Genomic DNA, 22,185 nt, shown 5'->3' with positions numbered 1-22,185 from the left:
CGTGTTGAAGGTCAGAAAAGGAAGTTTATTCTTCCTGAACCTCCTGCCTCTTCCACATGGTCCACTGGGTGTGTGTGTGTGTGTGTTTGTGCTAAGAAAGTGTGTTGACAGGTGCCTGTAAGGCGGGAGAGCAGGACGGGGAAGAAGAAGTGGGGATGGGGGGGGGCTCAGACAGAGAGAAGGAAGTGTGGTGAGGTAAAGGAGGGGAGGAGTACAGAGGGGGCCACGCTGTCCCCCTATGAAAATGTTTTCATTTGGCCCGATGACTGATGGCAGGTGCTGCCAGCCAGGGTCGGGGTCACACTGTCTCACTGTCACTGAGGCGTGAAACACAGAGTTCATCCGGCCGCCCAGCGCTACGACCAGCCTGGTCACAATGCGGGGGGCCGAGGCTGCTGAGCTATGCTGTCCCATAGGTTAGTTACCTCTGGCACAGGTGGGCTGCAGACTGAGCTCAGAGCATGAGCAGTGGAAGACCTTTTTAGTGTGCTGTTTTGAAGACTGTGGGCGTTCTTCCCATGAACGTGGGAAGAACACTGTGGTAACTTGCTGAATCTAAATTCTGGTTGCCAGGTTTGGTTTCTGCCGTTAACTATGCTGGGATTCCTGCTGGTTGGCGGTCAGATTGGCGACAGCATGGTGATTCCAGCTGAGGGAGGGCCTTATCCCATGCTTGTTTATGCAGGTCTGTTCGAGGTCAACAAGGTTTCGGTCTTTTCTGCTGTATTTGCCGCTCCCTAGAGAGCTATTAGGGCATTGGTGTGAAAAGCCCCCTGAATGTACACAGTAAATGCTGGTTAAGCCCCTCTGAGCTCCCCCAGGCTAGTTCACAGCTCTGATAGCTTCATATGTTGTGATTATCCTAACTACATGCCAACTAATTCTTAATCAAAATTAAAAGCATGATTTTAGTTTGATACTTTTAATTTGCAAGCACTATTATTTTTAAATTCCTACTCCAGAGCACGTTTTTATCAGTGTATATCCAGTGTTTCAGAAAAGTAGTCACTTTTTTACATCTTAGAAGTTTTGACTTTGTCTATATAAAATGAATTTGGTGCTCCTTTCTAAGCTTTATAGAGCTCGTCTGATTTATGTTTAGCTCCGAGCTAGGCAGCAGGTAGGAAGGATGTGCTACTTCTGACACTGCAGGCCAGCAGTCAGTAGAGAAATGCCACAAAGCTGAGCTCTGGATTCCAGACCACTGCGAAATGTTACCGGGCACTGTGATTTCAGTACCCCCCCTCCATACTCACCACAGCACAGTAAATAAATGACAGCAGGCCGTCCCCCACTGCATTGCATTGCATCATACTACGCAGAGGAGCGATTCACCCAGCGGTCAGTCACCTCTGCTCATGTGAGTGCAGTAAATAACAGCTGTGACATATTTTTCATTCTCTCACAGGTGAAAGATTTAGATATCAAGTAGCGAGTGCTACATGTGCGAGTGAATGAGTGGTGTCAATGCATAGAGCCTTGTATGTATGTACAGTGTAGTGTCTGGAGACTTGGCTGAGAATGTTTGCTCACTTTGAGTTTGAGTGTTTGCTCTGTGTGTGTTGCTCATTACAGCCCTTGGCTCTCAGGTCAGTCCTTGCCCGTTTGACAGAGCCATGACCTCTTGTGTTTAACTTGAAAATAAGTCAGTTTCTGGGTCTAAGTCAGTGTGTTTTTTTAAGTCTTATTAAGGATTGCACAATCACAACATAGGCCGGGCATTTGCTCCCCATCTGAAGTATACAGTAGATAGATACTTGACAGAGTTTTGACTGCTGTTCTTACAAGAATGTATGTGAGAAAGGCAGCCTGGAAAAAAGTGCTGATGGCACACTGGCAGGCTTCCCAGTAGTGACTGTGGCATCAATGTCCTCACGCTGTAATTTATGGCGGCTGCGGTTCTGTCCTCGCCTGAGCAGATGCAGAGGGCAGCATCTGAGACCAGTAATATCCTCAAGCTGTAAACCTGAGAATCAGAAACCAACCAGGGAGAGTTGGAGAGGGAGCGTGAGAAAAAAAGCAGTTAAGAGTGCTCATTACAGGCAGCCTTTTCCTTTTTTCTGCATTTCCTCCTCCTACTTTTCTTCCTCTCCAGCACACATAGTTCCTTTAATTACATATAATCTGCTATCTAAGAGATCTTCTGCAATTTGTGTCAGAATCTTTGGGGCATTTTTGGGTTCCTACCATATGATCATGGAGAACATTGCAACCCCCAATTGCATAATGTAGGATGCTGCATTCCACTACTATCTCCCTGACTCAAACATTTGATGAACACTAACATAGTTTAGGAAAAAATTTAATTTTTTAACAAGAATTTCGAAGTCAATGTTGATGGCATCAAAATTCGTGTTTTAGGTGCAGATGGGAAGTTGATAGAGAAAGCATCTCATTCCGGCATGATCAACCCCAGCCCGCATTGGCAGAAACTGACTCACAACGGCCCTGTGGCCCAGTTTGAGTACCAGATCCGGGTCAGCTGTGACGAGCACTACTACGGCTTCGGCTGCAACAAGTTTTGTCGGCCCAGGGATGAGTTCTTCGGGCATTACACATGCGACTACAATGGAAACAAGACCTGTCTGGAAGGCTGGTCCGGACCTGACTGCAACACAGGTAAGCCCTGCTGAAACGGCAGCATGTAGTGATGGGTGACAACACTTCAAAATGGAAATACTGATCAAGACAGCAGCTCTAGACAGTGGGATTAGTATTTGTGACTATGAATGAGTCTTCTAAAACTAGCAGCCAGACTGTAATCTGTGATTCATGCTGATACACTGTCTGTCGCATGGTTTGCATTGAATGGAGGACTTTGTTTCTGAACTCTCACATTTTTCCTCTTATCTCTTCCATTCAAATAAAGCTTTTCATTGCCTGTATGACCAAGAATAAACCAGGAAATCAGCCTGGGCAGTTGTCAATTTCTTGTTGAGTATTTTACTGTGTTCTATGTCAGGGCAAACTTGGTTGTCGACAGCAGTGTTTATTCTCACAGGCTGAAATGTCATGGGGAGTAGTAATTGTATCATTTACTGCTATAATTAAAATGTGCTAAAATATGGAGCTAAGTTTGAATCTAGTTACCAGGCAGTGATTATTCTTCTTCCTCTTCTAGCTATATGTCGACAAGGCTGCAGCACTGAACATGGATCATGTAAGGAGCCAGGAGGATGCAAGTAAGTGACCTAAGTTGCTCTGTATGATTTATTAGTCTGTTATCAATGATTTTACTGCATTTTTACTCTGTAAAATGTCAAACATGGTTTGTTCAAGTGCCTTTACTTATTATGGAGGCTGGTGCCAAAAGCCTGTGGTGTGGATCATTCAGATATGTAGGGATTGTGTCCATGCACCAGTTCTGTCATGCCATGGATCTTTCCCTGTACGTGCCTGGTTTTCTGGCCAAGAGACTATCAGTACCCGGGTTTCAGCAGAGATGCTGGCTGAGCTGCAAATCTCTTGTGGAGCTTTGGACCCGAGCTGCCAGTCTGAGAAAAGGAAAGGCTCAACTGCCAAGACTCCATGTTGGAAATGTAGCATATGTGTTTCCCCTGTAATGAGGCAAGTGCTATCGGTCAAATCGCGTGTAACATTCGGATGAGCCTTAAAGTGTATTGTTTGTGTAGCTAATGGCTTCCTAATGCTGTTTATGCACATAGCCAGAGGAAAAGCCAGGCGCAGATGGATATCAGAGCTGGGGCATTGTGTGCAGTAACAGTTGTATCTCATCCTGGAGGAGGCCCTGCACTGCCCGACTCTTCCCACAGCTCAGGCATTGGTTGCTTTCTTAGTTGTCTGATTTGGCTACAAATCAAGCACAGGGACGATCATGTTTGTTCATTTTCTGGCGAAGCTTTGTTGTTTTTCCCAAGCTTTTGACATCATCAGGTTTCTTGTAAGTGCTTGTGTGGCCACTGGCAGAACAAGAGGTTGAATTGCTTTAGTCTCTGCACAGGTGTGGCTATATTTAAAGCTCTGGGTTTAACTCGTTTTATATGCACTCTGCCAACAAACTCTCCAAGCAAGCTCTACTACTGTAGTCAGTGAGTAATTTCCCATCGTTGGGCTGTTGCACAGTGTTAAACAACAGCAGTACATAGCAACATTGGCTGCGGGCTAGGGCAGCCTCCTTGTCACTAACTTTATGTCAGCAGAGCCACAGCTAATGACGCTCCATGGGATTTTCTTTTTAGCCTGGATTTTTAATGATACCCTCAGCTTTCATTGTTACTAATAACAGTGCACCTGTGGACCAAAATTGCCACAGTAGAAAACTGGTTTGAAAGGCATTAACAACATACACAACATACAGATTCTTGAAAGAGGTCTGTTTTCATGTTGAGGATTAAAATCTTTATGTGCATCAGCAGTGCTGCACAATGTAATGTCACATTCCCCAGTAATTTGGCTGTGTAATAACTGTAAATGATTTGGGAACCTGCTGGGGAATCCTGCTCCGCTTCTCATGGAGAGGATTAGCACACTTTTAAGAATAGCTTCTTTAATCACAGACTGAGGTTTACTTAACCACCGCGTTTATTTTTACAGTCTGTCTGTTTCTTGCAGCTAATCAGCGCGCCGCTCCCCCCGAGGGACAGTGTATTTCCTGTCACTAGGCTCCATAGCAGCAGCTGTATCGCCACCTTTTAAAGAGCGGACTTATCAGTCAGGCTGGATTGCCATCTTAATTATGGAGCCTAGGAAGAAAAGGGCAGCATTATCAGTGTAATTACGGACCTGGACATTTCAGTGGTCAGCATGCTGTGTTCCCCTCCTCAGCCTTGGGGCACAAGCCTGACTCATGGGAACCAGGATGAGCAGCAGCAGTGTAACAGTCGAGAGAGTGCTGAACACTCCTCTCTGCAAGGATGTCGTACTGCCAAGCCACAGGCACGGTGTTGTTAAAGGGAGGGTCTGGCCGCATGCTAATGTTAGCTGTGCTAAAGGTCCCATTGGAACTGTAATTTACTGTTTTGTTTTTTTCTGTTTGGTAAAATGCTAAATACTCTTTCCCTGTCCCCAAGTATTGTTTAAAAGCTGTTGCATAAACACCCTGCTACTTAAGATTCATTTGTGGTCTTTTAAGACGCAGCCCAGTTGTGAGGGCAAGAATACTGCCTCTTTGTTTATTTCATTTGTGCAGCTCCATGCTGTATATGCTAATGTGTAGTTCATTAAATTCAGATTATCGCTGTATTGCTTGTGAAGGAATTTGGAATAAACAGAAGATTAAGATATTAGCATTTTCAGATACCACAAGGATTATCTGACCTCGCTGTGAATTTGCCTGAATGTTCTGTATATGTCAATGTGGCGTGTGTGTGTATTTAGGCTAATATTTATTTTAAATCCCACTTCTGAGGCTGACAGCATGGCTCTCTGTGTGTTTTGCAGGTGTCTGTATGGCTGGCAGGGCCAGTACTGTGACAAGTGCATCCCCCACCCTGGCTGTGTACATGGCACCTGTGTAGAGCCCTGGCAGTGCCTGTGCGACACCAACTGGGGCGGCCATCTTTGCGATAAAGGTTAATTCCCTTCACTAATTTCAGTTGCTTTCTCTGTAGGAGCGGCCTGTGTTATTTCAAAACAAACTAAAGCTGTGTGAAACACTCCTTTCCCAGATCTGAACTACTGTGGCACTCACCAGCCATGCCTGAATGGAGGGACATGCATCAACACAGGACCTGACAAGTACCAGTGTACATGCGCTGAGGGCTACTCTGGTGCCAACTGTGAGAGAGGTGAGTGTCACTGATCTTATGGAAGATAACTTTGAGCTGTCTTTTTCCTGCTAAGTCATAGTCATGGCTAGCAAGCTTTAAAGGGCACTCCAACGATTTCACAGAAGAAGTTCAGTTTACTCATCGTGAGTACTACTCAGCCTGTGCCAACAGTTGTTTGATGTCTCCTGTAGCTCTGTAGGGAGCTCATAAGTTGCGTTATGGGAGCCAGTTTTTTTAGAGGTTGACTCATAAGAGGCACTAAAAGTCAGAATATCTTGTCCTCTGCTGCTTAGATTTTGACCATTCTTTGTTTATTCTGACTCTCGAAAGTAGCCTTTAAGGCTACTTAAATTGTTGTTTGGGCTAAATCTTATTTTTGGCAAACAAAATAGAGCAAAGCAGCTCCAAGATTCCCAGATTTATGTATTTATTTTTATCTATAAGACAATCTACCTGGAATTCAAATAAAATATTTAATCTTGTGGGGTCTCAAACTCATGCTTGGAGTTATAATAAGTGGGAAGGTTCTGGGCTTGCAGAGCTTACAGACAAAAGGTCAGAGGTGCCTTGAGTTTGTAATCAGAGGAGGTGGTAACTCTGCAATAATCTGTTTCCACTCCAGTGTGAGTGGCCCCAAAGTCAGGTAATCCACTGGTTTGATCTTCAGGGGCCGGTTGTCCCTTCGCTCCTCGGGCACTCGAGACAGATGGGTGTGGTGCTAAGGTTCAGCTGCTGCGAACACTTACCATGGAGATGATGGTTTTTTTCCTCATTAAATCTGAGCCTCGCGGGGTGCTGACAGCTTAACTGCAGAGATGTCAGGAAACCGTGCCCTTCGTAACAGGAGGCCCTCAGACCAGGGGATACGTCAGGCTATTGTAACACAGAGCCCCCTGGGTGCAGCGCTGCATCCTCTCCCCTCCCTCCTCCCCACAGCATACCAAGAGCCGCCCACTGATCACCTCCAACCGCCTAGTTATTCCCAGAGTGAATCATTCATTTGGGACCCACTCATCCTTAACTCGTCCATAAAGGAGAAACTACAGGGCAGAGGCTCCCCCTCTCCCGCTTGCCCTCCTGCCAGTCTCTCATCTTGTGCCGCCTCTCAGAAGAAGAATGGCGGGGAGTCAGAGGGAAGTCACGGTGCGTTGGTCAGGTCAACTTAGCATGAAAGATGATTTCCTGGTAGTGTGGTCTACCAGGCGGGTAATGAGAGTGAGATGGGGGGATTTTGAGCGGGCTTTTGGGGCAGGGGAGGAGGAGGAGGCGTAGGCGATGGGTGAGGGAAGGAGTCAACCCCTGGGTGTGTTCTGCTGACAGAGGTCCCAGGCAGAGGAGGGAGGTGTTCCAGGGATGAGAGTCAGAAGCTGAAATGCATTTTTGCATCTGATTTGTTTTCTTGTGAACAATAGGGCAAATATAGACCACATGATGTCACAGTGAAATATTTTCATGGCAGCTACAATAGCAGACAAGCATCAATCTAAAAATCAGCTTATCAGCCAAAAAGGGTAAAGTTCATCCAACATAGGGTACATTTTATGGTTAAGAATTACTCACAAAATGAGTGTCATAAATTGACAAAAGGAGTATCCAAGGGTGGATTTTTCCTCTTTTTAAAATGACTCACAAGGGTGTGTGTGACCTGTTTTTAGAAATGTTTTTTCTCTTTCTAGCGGAACATGCCTGTCTGTCCAATCCATGCTCTAATGGAGGGGGCTGTTCAGAAACCAGTCAAGGCTACGAATGTCAGTGTGCGCCAGGCTGGAGCGGCCCCTCCTGCACTATCAGTAAGAATTCACTCAACCTGCACCCATTGAATGTCAGTACCCTCATAGATAATATCATGTTGAATAACCAGAATTGACTTCTTCTACCTAGATGTTGACGACTGCTTTCCAAACCCCTGTAATCACGGGGGTACCTGCCAGGATCTGGTTAACGGTTATAAGTGTCACTGTCCTTCACAGTGGACAGGGAAGACATGTCTGATAGGTGCGCCACCCAGCCTCTTTTCCTCTTTCCACCACTTTACGCCTGTCAACTGCACATGCAAATGCCACTAACCCCTTCTCTCCCTCTCTAGATGCCAACGAATGCGACAGCAAGCCTTGTGTCAATGCCAACTCATGCCGCAACCTGATTGGTGGATACTTCTGCGAGTGCGTGCCTGGTTGGACGGGGCAGAACTGCGACATCAGTGAGTTGAAGGCTGTCAGCTGCAGCTGTGGAACAGGACACCTGTCCAGCTCCTGCCTCCTTTTTATTTATGTATTTATTTCTATTCATTCAGTACAGGCTGAATTGAAGCTTTAACATGAAGGCGTAAAGCAAACAGTTGGACAAGTGCAGCCTTTTCCTGCAGTGTAAATTAATCTGCTGTATCGTTATTAGCCCTGTGTGTGGCCAAGGCTGTGGTGATTAGAGGTGGCTCAAAACAATCCCAGGACTAGATTCACTTGGCAGCAGACAGGATTGCTCAATACTCTGTGTTGCACTGATTCTGCAGCCACGTTATCCAACTCTTGCAGAGCGCTCTCTAGCTCTGACAATGTTTTTAAAGGCCCCTAGCATGGGAAACATTAAGCACAGACTTGTTTTCAAAGAGAGACTATTTAGTCAAGCTGTTCAGAATTAATCCTCAGATTTGTTTTCCCGTGCAGATATAAACGACTGCAAGGACCAGTGCCAGAATGGGGGAACTTGCAAGGTACGTGTTGAGTAAAAAAATCATATAGCTCGATCTGGTATCGCTGCTTTGTTTGCCAGCTTGTTTGTTTGTTTTATTGTGTCTTTTTGTCGAAACCCGAGACATTTACAGAGGTTATATAAATAGCTGTTGTAAACAGTTCTCTCCAAACCAACAGTGGAATTGCTGTGGAATTCCTCTCTGAAATCAAATCTGAGGGGAGTGGGTTCAGAGGGGTTTCTAAGGGAGGGACACACAAGTTTCTTGACCACACTAGATTGAATTACCATAAACATTATTGTGTTGAGCCCGTGCCAGGAAAATGTGTTGAAATAATTGCGTAGCTGTGATAATGTTCCTCCAAACTTGTCGCACCCCCCCCACTCGCTCTTCATTCTGTTCTCTGGTTTGACAGTTATTGTTTGGACCCCACCCTGTCAAAGCGGTTGATCAAATTTGTGGCTGCATGAGGTTAACCCTGGTTTCTCTCTGTCAGGACTTGGTAAATGGCTATCGTTGCATGTGCCCCCCTGGCTTCGCCGGCGAGCATTGTGAGAGGGACATTGACGAGTGTGCGAGCTCACCGTGCCTGAACGGCGGACGCTGTCAGGACGAAGTAAATGGCTTCCAGTGCCTATGTCTGGCTGGCTTTTCAGGAAATCTCTGCCAGGTGAGACACGACTCTCAAACACAATTACGTGCATATGCATGTATCTAGCTAGCATGTTAAGCCCCCCAAGCCCTCTTTCTGCCAGTATTGCTGTATCTTTGGGTTCGTTGTAAAGTTTTCCTGCCCCACCCTCTTAAATGGCTGTTGTTCCACAGTACTCCTTTTTAAAAGGGAGTGCTTTGTTGAAGCTGTTCCTGGCTACAGCGGGATACATTCCTCAGTGCTGAAGCCCAGACTCAGAGGACGGCTCCTATGTCTCTGCCTTGTTTTTCCCCTTCCTCCAAGTGCTGTGCGTGTGTTGTTTCCTGGCACAGCCTGCAGGGAGGATGCTGTGGGTTTTGCTCTGTTTAGTGTAGCAGAAACTATGTCAGCTATCAGGTTCACCGTTCTCTATTCAATACCTTTCTGCCCTAGCTGGATATCGATTACTGCTCTCCCAACCCGTGTCAGAACGGAGCACCCTGCTTTAACCTGGCCACAGACTACTATTGCGCTTGCCCGGAGGACTATGAGGGCAAAAACTGCTCTCATCTCAAAGACCACTGTCGCACCACCACATGTAAAGGTATGTCTCCTGCCTGCAATAACCACAAGCTTTTCGCTCTTTGTCTTTTTCCAGAACATTTCTGTAAGGTGATCTGCATAGTGTGTTGTAGTAAAATGCTGAATAAGGCCAGGTCTTCACCATTTGCCTGAACACTTTGCCCACATTTTTCCCATGAGGGCAATACCTATATTTTAGTTTCGTGCAGTGTTTCTTGGCCAAGGTGAGCAGTATTTTTTGTAGTTTTTTTTTTTATTTTATTTTTTTCATGCAGCTCCCTTGATGAATGCCCCCCCTCCATCTCCTCAGCAAAGCTTTTCCAGTGATTCTCCCCTCCTCTGAGTTCCTTGAAAATCTGGCAAAAGGCTGATAGCACTGTGTGTGTTCTTGGTAATGACTCGGTGGACTACCTCTTCTTCCCCCGTGTGTGTGTGTGTGTGTGTGTAAAATTGAGTGAGTGGACCAACCACGGAGTCAGATACCAGGCGATGAGATTCTCTCTGCTCTTGGCAAGAATTAAGTGATTACAGGGGAGCAAATTCACCCCGCTCTCCTAACCTGATCAGACAGGGGGAAAGGAAGGGATTTCAGTGCAGAGTGAAAAAGATCACTCTGAATTGCTTATGAAAGCATAACAGCTTATCGCTGTTTCTTTTATCATTCAATTTTTTATGATACTGTTTTTTTCAGCGGATGGGAATTTTTAACCAACTTGTTTGCATTATTATCTGTAAAGGCCTGTGGGTCTTAGTCTATTCCTCTCTCTTGCTCACTCGCTCTCTGTCATTTGTCAGACTAAACGTTGATAAACTAAATTCCCATCCCTCCTCATCACTTCACACTGTCACAAACCGTATTTTATGATTTGGAACGAGCGTTTGTTTAAACAGGCTTCATCGGTTGTTTAACTGTCTGTCTCCCCTCTCCACAGTGATTGACAGCTGCACAGTCGCTGTGGCGTCCAACAGCACGCCGGGAGGAGAGCGCTACATTTCGTCAAATGTGTGTGGACCTCATGGCCGCTGCCGGAGCCAGGCTGGGGGCCAGTTCAGCTGCGAGTGCCAGGAGGGCTTCAGAGGCACCTACTGCCACGAGAGTAAGACCAGATATGACATACACACAATACAGAATACAAGGCACAACTAATCATCATATATCAGATTGGCCTCTGGAAAAAAACATTCTCAAGCTCACATTTTTCTTGTCTTTCATTTGATTTTTAAAATTTCAGACATCAATGACTGCGAGAGCAACCCATGCCGCAATGGAGGCACCTGCATCGACAAAGTCAGCGTGTACCAGTGCATCTGCGGCGATGGTTGGGAGGGCGACCACTGCGAGATCAGTGAGTAGGACTGCTTGTCAAAGCACCTCAAAACAAACCCACACCTCCCTCACGGGACTGTTCAATCCATGCTTCAACATAAAAAGTCTGTTTGATGATGTGTTTGACATAAATCGCACTCCTGTCCAATTACCTCCACCAGACATCGATGACTGCAGCACCAACCCCTGTCATAATGGAGGGACATGTCGAGACCTGGTGACTGATTTCTTCTGCGAGTGCAAGAATGGCTGGAAGGGAAAGACGTGCCACTCCCGTAAGCCCTTTTTAAAAAAAATTTCCACACCCGTGTAGTCTGTCTCTGCAGGCTCATGGTATGTGCTTATGGCTGTATATAATTACACAATCTTCTATACATGTTGTGTGTGCGTTTATTCAGACTCAGCTTAAGCAACCTAAGATTTTAAATGCTCCCTCCAGGCGAAAGTCAGTGCGATGAAGCCACATGCAACAACGGAGGCACCTGCCACGACGAGGGCGACACGTTCCAGTGCAATTGTTCCCCAGGATGGGAGGGTACGACATGTAACATAGGTGAGTCACACAGTCACAGCGGTCTGGTTTAATGTTTCATATTTACACACACAGAAGATTGCTTTGTGGGAGAGCTCCGTCTTGTCTCCGATATTAATCAGATATGTCAGATCTGCAAGGTCCACAAACAGTTTTTATCCCTTCACTCTGTCAACGCTCCCTCCCTTCCCATCTCCATTCTTTCCCATTTCTCCCTCTCCTGTGAGTGCTGACAGATATCCGCTTAAAATCCCTGATTGCACTGACAATACACTTCAAAGTCGTGGAATGCAGATTCCCTCAGAGAAAACGGAAACCTGACCGAAAAAAGCAAAACCAACAGCAGTCTCCTGTGACTGTTTAAGGTTTATGAGTGCTGATTTTACTGATAATCCTTCTTAAAGTTGGTGGGGGGGACTCACTGACAAAACAACTTTTTTCTATGTCTCTCTCAGCCAAAAACTCAAGTTGTCTTCCAAACCCGTGTGAGAATGGAGGTACCTGTGTGGTGACTGGGGAGTCATTTACCTGCGTCTGCAAGGAAGGCTGGGAGGGACCCACATGCACCCAGAGTAAGTGCTGTTTAAAGGGGAATAGTGGATGGGATAAAGGTGGACAGTTATTGCTATTAAATGATGATAAACCTCTTGCTACCTAGTGCAGATGTGAAGTCCTGCATCTGATTAAATCTGACTCTCCCATCCCCTCTTGATCTGTACCTTTTTTATTTATTTTTATTTTTTAAATAAATAAATATCTTTCCTCTCTCCCTGGCTGCTGCCAGCCATGAGAGGAGAAGGAGGAGGGAGAAAGGGGCTCAGGAAAGTGGAGACAGATGTCCCACCCCCCCACCCATTCTTCCTACACACACCCCTCTCTCGTTGCATTCAAACAGTGACATGTTGGCTTGTTGTACAGCCCTCCTCCATTTCCCTGGCTTCCCTGTACACATGTACTCCAAAACATAAATTCCTCGGCTTTTGTAAGGGAGGGAGAAACAGCCGGGGTGGGAATCTGGGTGCGGAGGTGGCGGCGGTGGTGGGGGCGAAGATGGAACTTTACTCTTTTTTTTTATTATTATTTTTATTTTTATTTTTTTGGAGGGTGAGAGTCGACTCGATTGTTTGCTCTGTGTGGTTAGTAAGGCAGAGTAATCAGGCGGTGCGGAGTCCAGGCCTGACCAGCCCAACACGCCTCTGCACACGCAAGCTCAGACGTGCTCTTTGCTGTCATGTGCACTAATCATTCAAACATGAGAGAAAGGGGAAAAAAAACAACACACTCACTACTTTATGTTTCTCTCTCGCCCTCCCTTTCTCTATTATTTTGTCTTTCAGATACCAACGACTGCAGTCCCCACCCATGGTAAGTGGAAACATTTCCTGTAGATTTTGACAGATGTAAACAGGGTGCTCCTCCTGTATCGTAGTTTCTCACCTGCAGGCTTTCTCTCTCGCCTTCTCTCTGCTGAGAATGAGGCATACACCCATCCCTGTCATTCCTGGGATGCAATCAGCTAACCCTCTTTTGTGAACTCCAACAGGCAAAACTCTTAGTTAGCTCACTCCCAAACCCATGCACACTTGTCCAATAAAAAGAACAAGTCTGATTGCTTTAATTGCCTTTTAAGAAATTATTATTATATGTTGACTGGTGAGAAAATTCCAGCCTGAAATGTGGATAGATGTCAGTCTGTTAAAGAAGACTGTATCCTGAGATACAAACTGAAGTCTCATTCCCCCCCCTTTTTTTTCCCTCTGCAGCTACAACAGTGGAACCTGCGTCGACGGGGATAACTGGTACCGATGCGAGTGCGCCCCAGGCTTCGCTGGTCCAGACTGTCGGATCAGTGAGTATTAACTCTGCCTCCCACTCCTCCCTGATCCCTGTTTGAGCTGTAAGTTAGAGCGGGCCCGGGCCGCCGGACCATCAGTCACTCCAAATGGAAGGTTTAGCCAGCCAATTATCTGTGCATTGGGCTGCAGGCCAGGCCTAGCCATTTCGGTGTCACTCCACCGGGCCCTGCTGCTGTCCCCGGGGGAAAACCGGCTTAGCAGGCCAACAGCTAATCAGCCATGCTCTCTGACACTGATTACACAGATTGTTTTCCCTCTTAAAGGCTTTCAGATGGCCACATTCTTTCCCATTGCAAACCCTTTGTTCTGTTAAGTCCAGCCTTTAGCTTCTGCATACCTGCTAATGATGCAGCCTTTAATAAAGCTGCATGGGGCAAAATGTCCTGGGTTGATTTAAAGCATGTTTGCTTGTTTTTTATTAACTTATGTGTATGTACTGTTCAAATGACACATGACCTCAGTGAATTTAGCCTAGGAATTAGATTTTTGTGCTGACTGCTGCCAATATTTGTCTTCTGTCTGGCTGTGCTCTTTATTCCAAAAGGGGGCCATTTCTTACCTCTCACTCTTCTTCTCTGTGACAGATATTAATGAGTGCCAGTCCTCTCTGTGTGCCTTTGGCTCCACCTGTGTGGATGAGATCAATGGATATCGCTGCCTGTGTCCAACAGACAGGACTGGACCCCACTGTCAAGAAGGTATAAGTCTTCACTAGATGATAAAGGACAAATCCACATATCAAACACACCTTCTCTGGTATATTTCTAATACTGTGATTGTATTTAACACAGTGACAAGAAAACCTTGCTCTGTTAATGGACACATGACCCCTGATGGAGTCAAATGGGAGGAGGATTGCAACACTTGCCACTGTTCCAATGGGAAGGTTGTGTGCACAAAGGTATGTCCAAACATACTAACTCTGCCTATCCACTAAATGTAGAAGTGATGTGAAAGTATTTATGATGGCTTTGTACCTCTGTGAAGCACATGATGTCATTGTTTATTAATGGGAGAAAGGCTGTGGAGAATAACCATGCAATAAATAGTTATAGACTAAAAGGATGCGTGGGTGGTGGAAGACTACTATCTTCAGAGATCCCAGGTAGGGCCATGTCGGGCCACAACAACACTCCACAGGGTGGAGTTGGCTTGGGAGTCTCAAATTCTATAGAGAGAGGATGCAGTCTGTTTTTGAAAAGAAAAACAATGGCACTGTTAGAAAAAGGTGTCTGGTGCCAGTTAAGAATCTCCCAAAGTCACACTGGGTGATATACAGCAGAGGCCTGAAGTAGTGCTTCATTCATTATCGTGCACCAGATGAACAATGGTGCCTCACTGATACTGCTCCCCTCCGTAAGAAAATGCATCATGGGGTGAAAATGATCTAGGGCTGTAAAGTACAGGCTACCATGTTAAACATACTCTGATATGGGAACACAATTATATGTGGGTTTTACCGTACTTTTGCTTACAGTAGCTCATGTGTTTCATGTGGATTACAGAAGCATATCCCTTGACATGCAAGGGAGAGAAAGGAATCTTTACAGAGCCACTATTATCCTTGACTGGGGGAAACTGGTGCCAGTGATTCCATCTGTTTACAGTCCTGTTTAGGGCTGGGTATTGAGTCTCTGGTGTTCAGTGCTACAGACACATTTCAGTCGGTACCATAAAAGTATTACCTGTCAAATGCCAAAATCTGGCATCAAATGTCTGGACAAATTCATAATCTTTTTTACTTATTCTTTGATCAGTTCGTTTCTGATTTTAAATAAAAATGTTGCCAGTTTTAGACTACTTTATGTAGGCTAAGTTCTTGGGTGGTTGCTTTGAGCTATATTCTAACATTAGTGTGCTAACATGCTCGCAAACACAATGTTAACATGCTGATGTTTAGCAGGTATGTTTACCATGTTCACCATCTTAGTTTAGCATTTTAGCATGTTAATTTTGCAGGTATTTCTTCATAAACCAAAGTATAGGATAAATTGAATTTGACCTGTTGGTGGCACTAGTCAGGAGATCGCTATAAAGTCATTATGATTTATCTTGTGGGCAAACAAACCATGCATTTGGGGCTAAAATCATTACTTTTAATATCCTGTGCTATGGACACAATCAATTAATCATGAACAAGACTAAGAGTCTACAGCCACGCTAGCAGCTCTATAGGCTGTACTTGGGCACAGTGGCGCTTTGAGCTAAATGCTAACGTCCGCATGCTAATGTGCTTCCAATGACATTGCTAACATGCTGATGTTTCGCAGGTTTTCCATGTTTATGCGTGTTAGCATGCTAACATTTGCTGATTAGCACTAAACAAAAAGTACAGCTGAGGCTAATGGGAATGCCATTAGTTTTGCAGGTTATTTAGTCATTAAGTGAAATTTGGACAAAGTGAAATTTTTTACATTTCATCGTGATGGGGACATGATTGTCTGTAACAAATGCCATGGCAACCCATCCGACCATCAGCCGTAGTCCTGTTCATATTTGTTTAATTTAACAAAAAGTTTTTGATATTATCTCAACACTGTTTCCCCTGTCATGTTTTGCTCTCCAGATGTGGTGTGGCCCTACGTCATGCCACCTGGGAGCCAAAGGTCGAGGCGGGTGTCCTTCAGGCCAGAGCTGCATCCCCATCAGGGAGGGCCACTGCTTTGTGAAGCCCTGCCTCAGCCTCGGAGAGTGCTGGCGCTCCAACCCTCCCCCGCCTCCCACCAAATGCCACCCCAGCTCAAGTTACCAGGACAACAGCTGCGCCAACATCACCTTCACCTTCAACAAGGAGACCATGCCTCGAGTGAGTTACCTAGGCACCAGGGAGGGAGAGATTGAATTAAAGGGTTTTGGGGTCATTTTTCATGCCTCTCTTTCACCGTCACTCTTAAATGAATGGGAGCAGCAAACTGTGAAAGACTCAGGTTTTCAGAAGTGCTCAACCATCCCTCCTGGGCAAAAGGATTTCTAGTCTAAGACTCCTGAACAATTCAGTCATGTATTTAAATGTGTTCCAGGAAGAAAAAATGTGGGGATATTTCTCTCTTCTCTCCCTGTTTTTTGTTGACTGCATCCAAGTTTGGTGTTCCTGAGAATCAGGCATTCACAACTTTGCGACTCATGCCAGTCCCCTCTTAACCTGACCGCACTGCAAGATTAATTTCAGGATCATATGGATTTGAGCTAAACAGGACCACTGGCGACTCTGTCACCACATAGGATCATCACTCGCCAGTTGCCTAACAAGCATGACAGCAGATAGTGACAAGCATATGAGCCTGTGGTCTTTTAATCTAAATGAGGTGGATCCCAACCAGATAGCATGTTGAACCTACTGCCAAAATGGAGGCCTAGCTCTTCCTTTTTCTTCTTGATTGCCCTCTGTTTTTCCATGTGCGTTAACATTTGCTTCATTTCTTCTTCGTGTCCAGAGCTTGACTGTGGAGGATGTGTGTAAGCAGCTGAGGCGCTTGTACATAGTGAAGAATTTCTCCTTGGAGCATTCTGTGTCCATAACCTGTGACCCCTCATTCTCAGCCAGCAACGAGATCCACGTCTGCATCGTAAGTACCTCCTCACACTCCCAGTCTGCCATATGTTTGTCTGCCTCTAATAATGCATACTCAAAAGAAATCCTCTTTGATTTATAGCCTGCAGCATGCATTCTTAGCAGCATTAAGACATGCTAATGGGATATGTGGAATTTAGGTTTGGTTGTTTTGTGTCATCAGTTGACAGCAAGTAAGCACGATCAATGTCAGACATGATAGAACTTAAATCTTAAACCAACAGATTTCAAACCTCAGTTTCTTCTTGTCACTTCTAGTCTACTGAGGACCATCGCTTGGACCGGAGCCCCATTAAAGAGATCACAGACAGGATAATTGACCTGGTTAGCAAACGCAATGGGAACAACACCATCATCACCGCCATCGCAGAGGTGCGCGTGCCAAGCCCCAGCAAAACTGGTATGAACCACCTCCAAACACTGGTTGTTGCCTGTGAAATTTTCCAGACTTGCACACACACTTACATGTCTAGGTGTAGGTGGGAGGAATTTTTTTATTTATTTTTTTGGCCAGAAAGATCAGATGAGAGAGAGCCAAGCCCTGAATGACAGCAAGGCTGAGCACCAAAGGAAAACGTGCATGTGTGAGAAATAATTCCTAGTCCTCCCACATAACTCGGGCCGCCCAGGTCTGCCATCTCATGACAGTTGTAATGGAGCTTAAAAAGAATCTAGCCAGGATTTCAATGGAAAGAGCAGAACTGCTTGGCTACGTAGCTTTAGATTGGCTAGTGCTGTGATCAGTGAGACTCATGCATGTGTCCACCATTCATCAACACAGTGACAGCAAACTGCTGCCACAGCCAAATACAAGCAGCCTCCTCCCCTGTTCAGGGCTCAGAGGTCAGGTTGCATTGGTAAAGGCATGCTAACGATTAGTAGTAGTATAATAAAACCTTTTGTGTATTGTATACTGGGACTTAATTATTTTTTACCTTTGTGGCATCTCTTTGACCTGTGATTGTCTTCTTTTCATCCCTCAGACTACCTAGTGCCCCTCCTCAGCTCCATCTTCATCGTCATCTGGGTCCTCGTGCTGGTCTCCATTTTGCTGTGGTGCATGCGTCGCCGGCGGAAACAGAGCAACCACAACGGGACGCCAGCCGCCGGCTCCGAGGACAACACGACCAACAACGTGCGGGAGCAGCTAAACCAGATCAAGAACCCTATAGAGAAGCATGTGGGCCTCACGGTGGCCATCAAAGACTACGAAAACAAGAACTCCATCATTGCCAAAATAAGGACAAATCATCCTGAGGGGGATGAGGATGACAAGGAGAGGCACTTACAGAAGGGCCGCTTTGCCAAACAGCCAGCATACACACTGGTGGAGAGGGACGAGAAGACGCCCATCTCCAATCCCAACTCCACATCCAAAAATCCTAATTGGACTAATAAACAGGACAACAGAGACTTGGAGACAGCAAACAGCATAAACAGGATGGACTACATTGTATAGCAGACAGCTGTGTTGCTGTGCAACCAAGCCTTATGCCTTCACACCCCGGTGGTGGGTGAAACGGGGGAGCTTTGGCATGTGTAGTTAGTAAACTGTCGTGTCAGTCGTGACCCCACAGTATTTTCAGATATTCCCCGTGTTAATTTAAGTTTTGACAAGCTGGCTTACACTGGCAGTGACAGTTGCTTTGGTTGGCTGGAAACACAAGGCACTGGTATACATTTCACTGTAGAACTAGTTGCAAAAGTGTCCTCCTCTGCATTTCATTTTTCTTTTTTTAAATTTAGTGGACACATGGAAGGGGCTCCTGGTGTAATTGTTGTACAATGACTAAAAATACCCGACGTGTTCAACACTAGAGCTAATTATTTTTAGTATGTGTTTGAATTCTTTCTAGTTCTGTTTGGAGAAAGTGCCTTTTCAGCTTTAGACTTCAGCAACTGTCAAATGAGAAAAAAGATCAACTTTATTATTTATTTTTATTTTGGGGGTAGGGAGGGGAGGGAAGGGTTCAATGTCAGCAGTTGCTGCCAATATGAAGAATTTATGTCAATTTAGAACATGTAGATATGTAAATTTTTTTATTAATCATTGTGTATATTTGATTTATTAACTTAATAATCAAGAGCCTTAAGATATCATTCCTTTTTATTTATATGTTCTGTCTAGTTTGAAGGTTTTGATAGCTGTGGAAGCCTACCATTTCTTTCAATGACTTTTTTCAACGCATTCTATAAAAGCCAAATTTCAAAGAAGACAAAGGATGGGCACTTGTTAGTTGTTTTTCCACACATTTGACATTTCATTATTTGTTGCCAGGACCTTGATTGAAGGCAAGTGAGGTTAGGACAACAAAAGATCACGGCTGCTGCGAGGGACGGACATTGTGGCAGACATATTGCTTGCCGCTAATGGATTAATACTTAAGGGAACAAAAATCCTTCAGCAGCTTCAGTTTAACCCATTGACACATTTCAAAGGCTGTCAAAATCCACCAAGTCACATCAGTATGACACGCCAGAATTCCCATCTGCTTTAGTCAGCATAATATCATAAGCTAGACCGTGAGTACTTGAACAGTAGGGGGGCAATGGGAACACTGTAGAATCAGATGAAATACACTGCCTTGCTCGGCAAGACTCTGCTTTGTTTCTGCGCACATTTGTTTCTTTTTAAAAATGAGGCTCTTAAAGACAAACATGTTTTATCTCATTTGTTAACCCTTTGAGATCATGGCAACATTTTGTCCTATTTTTGACTTTGTGTTATGAACTTGAGAATTATGTGTTGATCTGGCAATATATTTTTGAAAGTCATATTTATTAAATATTTTGTATGAAAAGAGAATTAAAGTTGTCTTTGTTCTGGAGAGCGAGTGAAGAGTCAGTCTGTGATGCATCAAGCCAAACATGTCAGAGCATATGAAAGGTTTCTCATGCAGCTGGCGTGGGAACTGCTGCTGGAGAGACATCATAGACTTGAGTAAGGTCTCTGTCCAAATGTGTTTACAGCTAATTACGTTGTAGCAAGCCATCCTCGTATAAGTCAATCCTGGAGACAAAAATACCCTTGCTCCTCATGATCCTCAGACAATGTTGCCCTTGTTAGTCTGGTTTAAGTAGCAGGCTTAACTAAAACATTTCAAACCTCTCAGCAGGCCTGAGAAGTCTACATTGTAGAGTTGAATTGGTTTTAAGACTTATTCCTCTGCAGAAGGAGTAAAAGGATTATCAACACCTCTTGAGAATGACCTCAAACATATTAGAAAACAGCAGAGTCAGTTTCACCAATCCACCATATTGTCTCTGTCTTGATAAGAACAGAATTGGCTTCTGCTAGTGACTCATCTCAGGTTACACCCGTTAATACTGATGGAGAATGGGAACAGAGAAGCCCTGGTTTATTAGTAACATCACTGTTGTTGGACAGACTTTCTCACTGTCAAATTGTCTGGACTGCGTGTGAGGAAAACAATGTGCAGAAATCTACGTGTTATTTCATGCCGGCTGCTTACCGAAAATTACCACCCTATTTGCATAGTTTCACAAAGATTCAGAGAGATTTCTTTTTCCCTGGGAAAATCAAATTTATTTATATCATGAAATGTATTTCCAGTAAAACAAAAATATCTCAGGAGTAATGTATTCAGGCAACATTATGTCATCAAGTGGAACATCTTGGGCTTTACATGGGTATGAGTGACTATTGGCCCCTAGTTGCCCCATGCTCTCTCAGGGTCAGGGCCAATTGAGTGATATGAACAGCCCTGACGAGTGTTAGGACGACGACAGCATCTACGTTTTAACCTGTGATACTGTAGACATCCTGCTATTCCCAAATAAAACCACTAATATTTCAATATTGCTGATACACCCACACATATTTGGTTCAAGTTCAATATAAAAGCTGCATAATACCCTCAAATTTAAAGATACATTTTAGGTGCTTAGCAACTAAGTATTGAGCAAATTGTACATGAATGTAATCTAGCTACAAAAATACATTTTTGAGAATGAGGTGATGAAATAAATCTGGAAACAGCAATCAATCACACCAGAGCTTCAGTGGGGAAACTGGACAGTTTTCAGACACGTAGGAGCCAGTATTTCAGACTGAAAGCCATGACGTACTGCATGGCTCCTGCCTGTCTGAAATCCCCAATCTTTAACACAAAACCAAATCTAAACTCCAATTAAAGGTTTTTGACTTTCATTTGCGAGCCTCTCTTGACCACTGCTACTTATGGGTGGAGGCAAAGTCTGTTTCAAGTATTTGACAAAGCGTAACTCAAACGCTCATGTATCAATTGCCATAATATGTTCAGCATTTGATCTGTGTGTTTGTGTGTGTGTGTGTGTACGGTACATGTGAAAAGAATGGATATTGTAGTAAAATGTGACACATATTCAAATGCATGACATCTGAGGAGACTGCATGGGGTAAACATGTAGCCTGACACAATATCATCTCTATCTCTGTGGCGTCAGGCATCTTTACTGTAGCTTGTCTCTCCCCCTCAGGACCTCTTCAGTCGTCGTAATCTAGAGGTTCTGGGCACATTTTTACTCCCCTCCTCTCCGAGTGTGGATCTGGAACTAATAGAGGAGCCTGAGGATGCAGGCTTGACAGATAGGCCCCTCAGACTTGCGGCCAGCCTGTTTTGGTTTGTCTGTGCCGTGTTATTGCTTGTGAGGGGGAGCCTCTGGGCCCGTTTCCCTAGAGTAAGCAGCTCTACTTCCAGTGTGGTTTTCTTGCACTCGGAGACTGGGAAAGCCTCGGACTCTGCCTTGGCTTCTACTGGAGGAAGGGGCGGCAGAGGAAGAAGGTCATGCTTGGATGTTTGTGTGGAGCACTCAGTGGAGTGAGTTTGCATTATGGCTGGAGGTCTTCCAAGACACGTCCTCTTGGCCCTCTGTGAGTGAGGGTCTTCCCCTCCATCACTCGGCTTGCACCTCTTGCTCTTGCTCGTCTCCTGACTGATTTCATGTTGGCAGAAAAATGTTGAGGCTCCATTTGGGTTGATGCTGTCTGGAGGACTATGCTCAATCTGCTGCTCCTGGGTCAGGCCCTGCTTTTGAGTAGTCACAATCTGAGCCATGGCCTCATTTAAGGCACTGGGGCAAGGCACTTTGTGGTCTGCCTCTGGGAGGGCCTTCTGTCCAGAGCTGGACGTAGTCTCTTTTGAGCTTAAATCGGACTCTCCAGCTCGAAGTTCCCTTCTTTGGGTTTTGGGACAGGCTCTCTGGTCAATCTGCTGCCCTCCCATACTGGAACCACAGAGCTCTCGCTGGACACTAGCTTGTTTGGCT

General features: G+C 45.0%; 2 protein-coding genes across 2 annotated transcripts in view; one reads left to right on the top strand and one right to left on the bottom strand.

Moving 5' to 3' along the window:
* jag1b (jagged canonical Notch ligand 1b) overlaps positions 1–19,745 on the top strand; it is a 27,454-nt gene extending 7,709 nt beyond the window's left edge. The window contains exons 4-26 of the mRNA XM_044213227.1: positions 2,362–2,619; positions 3,122–3,182; positions 5,401–5,531; positions 5,628–5,747; positions 7,406–7,519; positions 7,611–7,724; positions 7,816–7,929; positions 8,393–8,439; positions 8,915–9,088; positions 9,503–9,653; positions 10,564–10,728; positions 10,864–10,977; positions 11,120–11,233; positions 11,398–11,511; positions 11,946–12,062; positions 12,828–12,855; positions 13,254–13,339; positions 13,931–14,044; positions 14,138–14,247; positions 15,913–16,152; positions 16,781–16,912; positions 17,176–17,317; positions 17,901–19,745. Of these exons, the coding sequence (XP_044069162.1) occupies positions 2,362–2,619; positions 3,122–3,182; positions 5,401–5,531; positions 5,628–5,747; positions 7,406–7,519; positions 7,611–7,724; positions 7,816–7,929; positions 8,393–8,439; positions 8,915–9,088; positions 9,503–9,653; positions 10,564–10,728; positions 10,864–10,977; positions 11,120–11,233; positions 11,398–11,511; positions 11,946–12,062; positions 12,828–12,855; positions 13,254–13,339; positions 13,931–14,044; positions 14,138–14,247; positions 15,913–16,152; positions 16,781–16,912; positions 17,176–17,317; positions 17,901–18,376 (3,236 nt within the window). The 3' untranslated portion in view covers positions 18,377–19,745. The remainder of the gene's footprint in view (positions 1–2,361; positions 2,620–3,121; positions 3,183–5,400; positions 5,532–5,627; positions 5,748–7,405; positions 7,520–7,610; positions 7,725–7,815; positions 7,930–8,392; positions 8,440–8,914; positions 9,089–9,502; positions 9,654–10,563; positions 10,729–10,863; positions 10,978–11,119; positions 11,234–11,397; positions 11,512–11,945; positions 12,063–12,827; positions 12,856–13,253; positions 13,340–13,930; positions 14,045–14,137; positions 14,248–15,912; positions 16,153–16,780; positions 16,913–17,175; positions 17,318–17,900) is intronic.
* The window catches only part of LOC122883986 (SLX4 interacting protein), a 35,434-nt gene continuing 31,886 nt past the window's right edge, over positions 18,638–22,185 (bottom strand). The window contains exon 8 of the mRNA XM_044213232.1: positions 18,638–22,185. Within this exon, the coding sequence (XP_044069167.1) occupies positions 21,393–22,185 (793 nt within the window). The 3' untranslated portion in view covers positions 18,638–21,392.

This window comes from Siniperca chuatsi, linkage group LG11, assembly GCF_020085105.1.
Source record: "Siniperca chuatsi isolate FFG_IHB_CAS linkage group LG11, ASM2008510v1, whole genome shotgun sequence".
NCBI lineage: Eukaryota > Metazoa > Chordata > Actinopteri > Centrarchiformes > Sinipercidae > Siniperca > Siniperca chuatsi.
The sequence above is the reverse complement of the archived record's forward strand: the minus strand, read 5'-3'. Positions and strand labels throughout refer to the sequence as shown.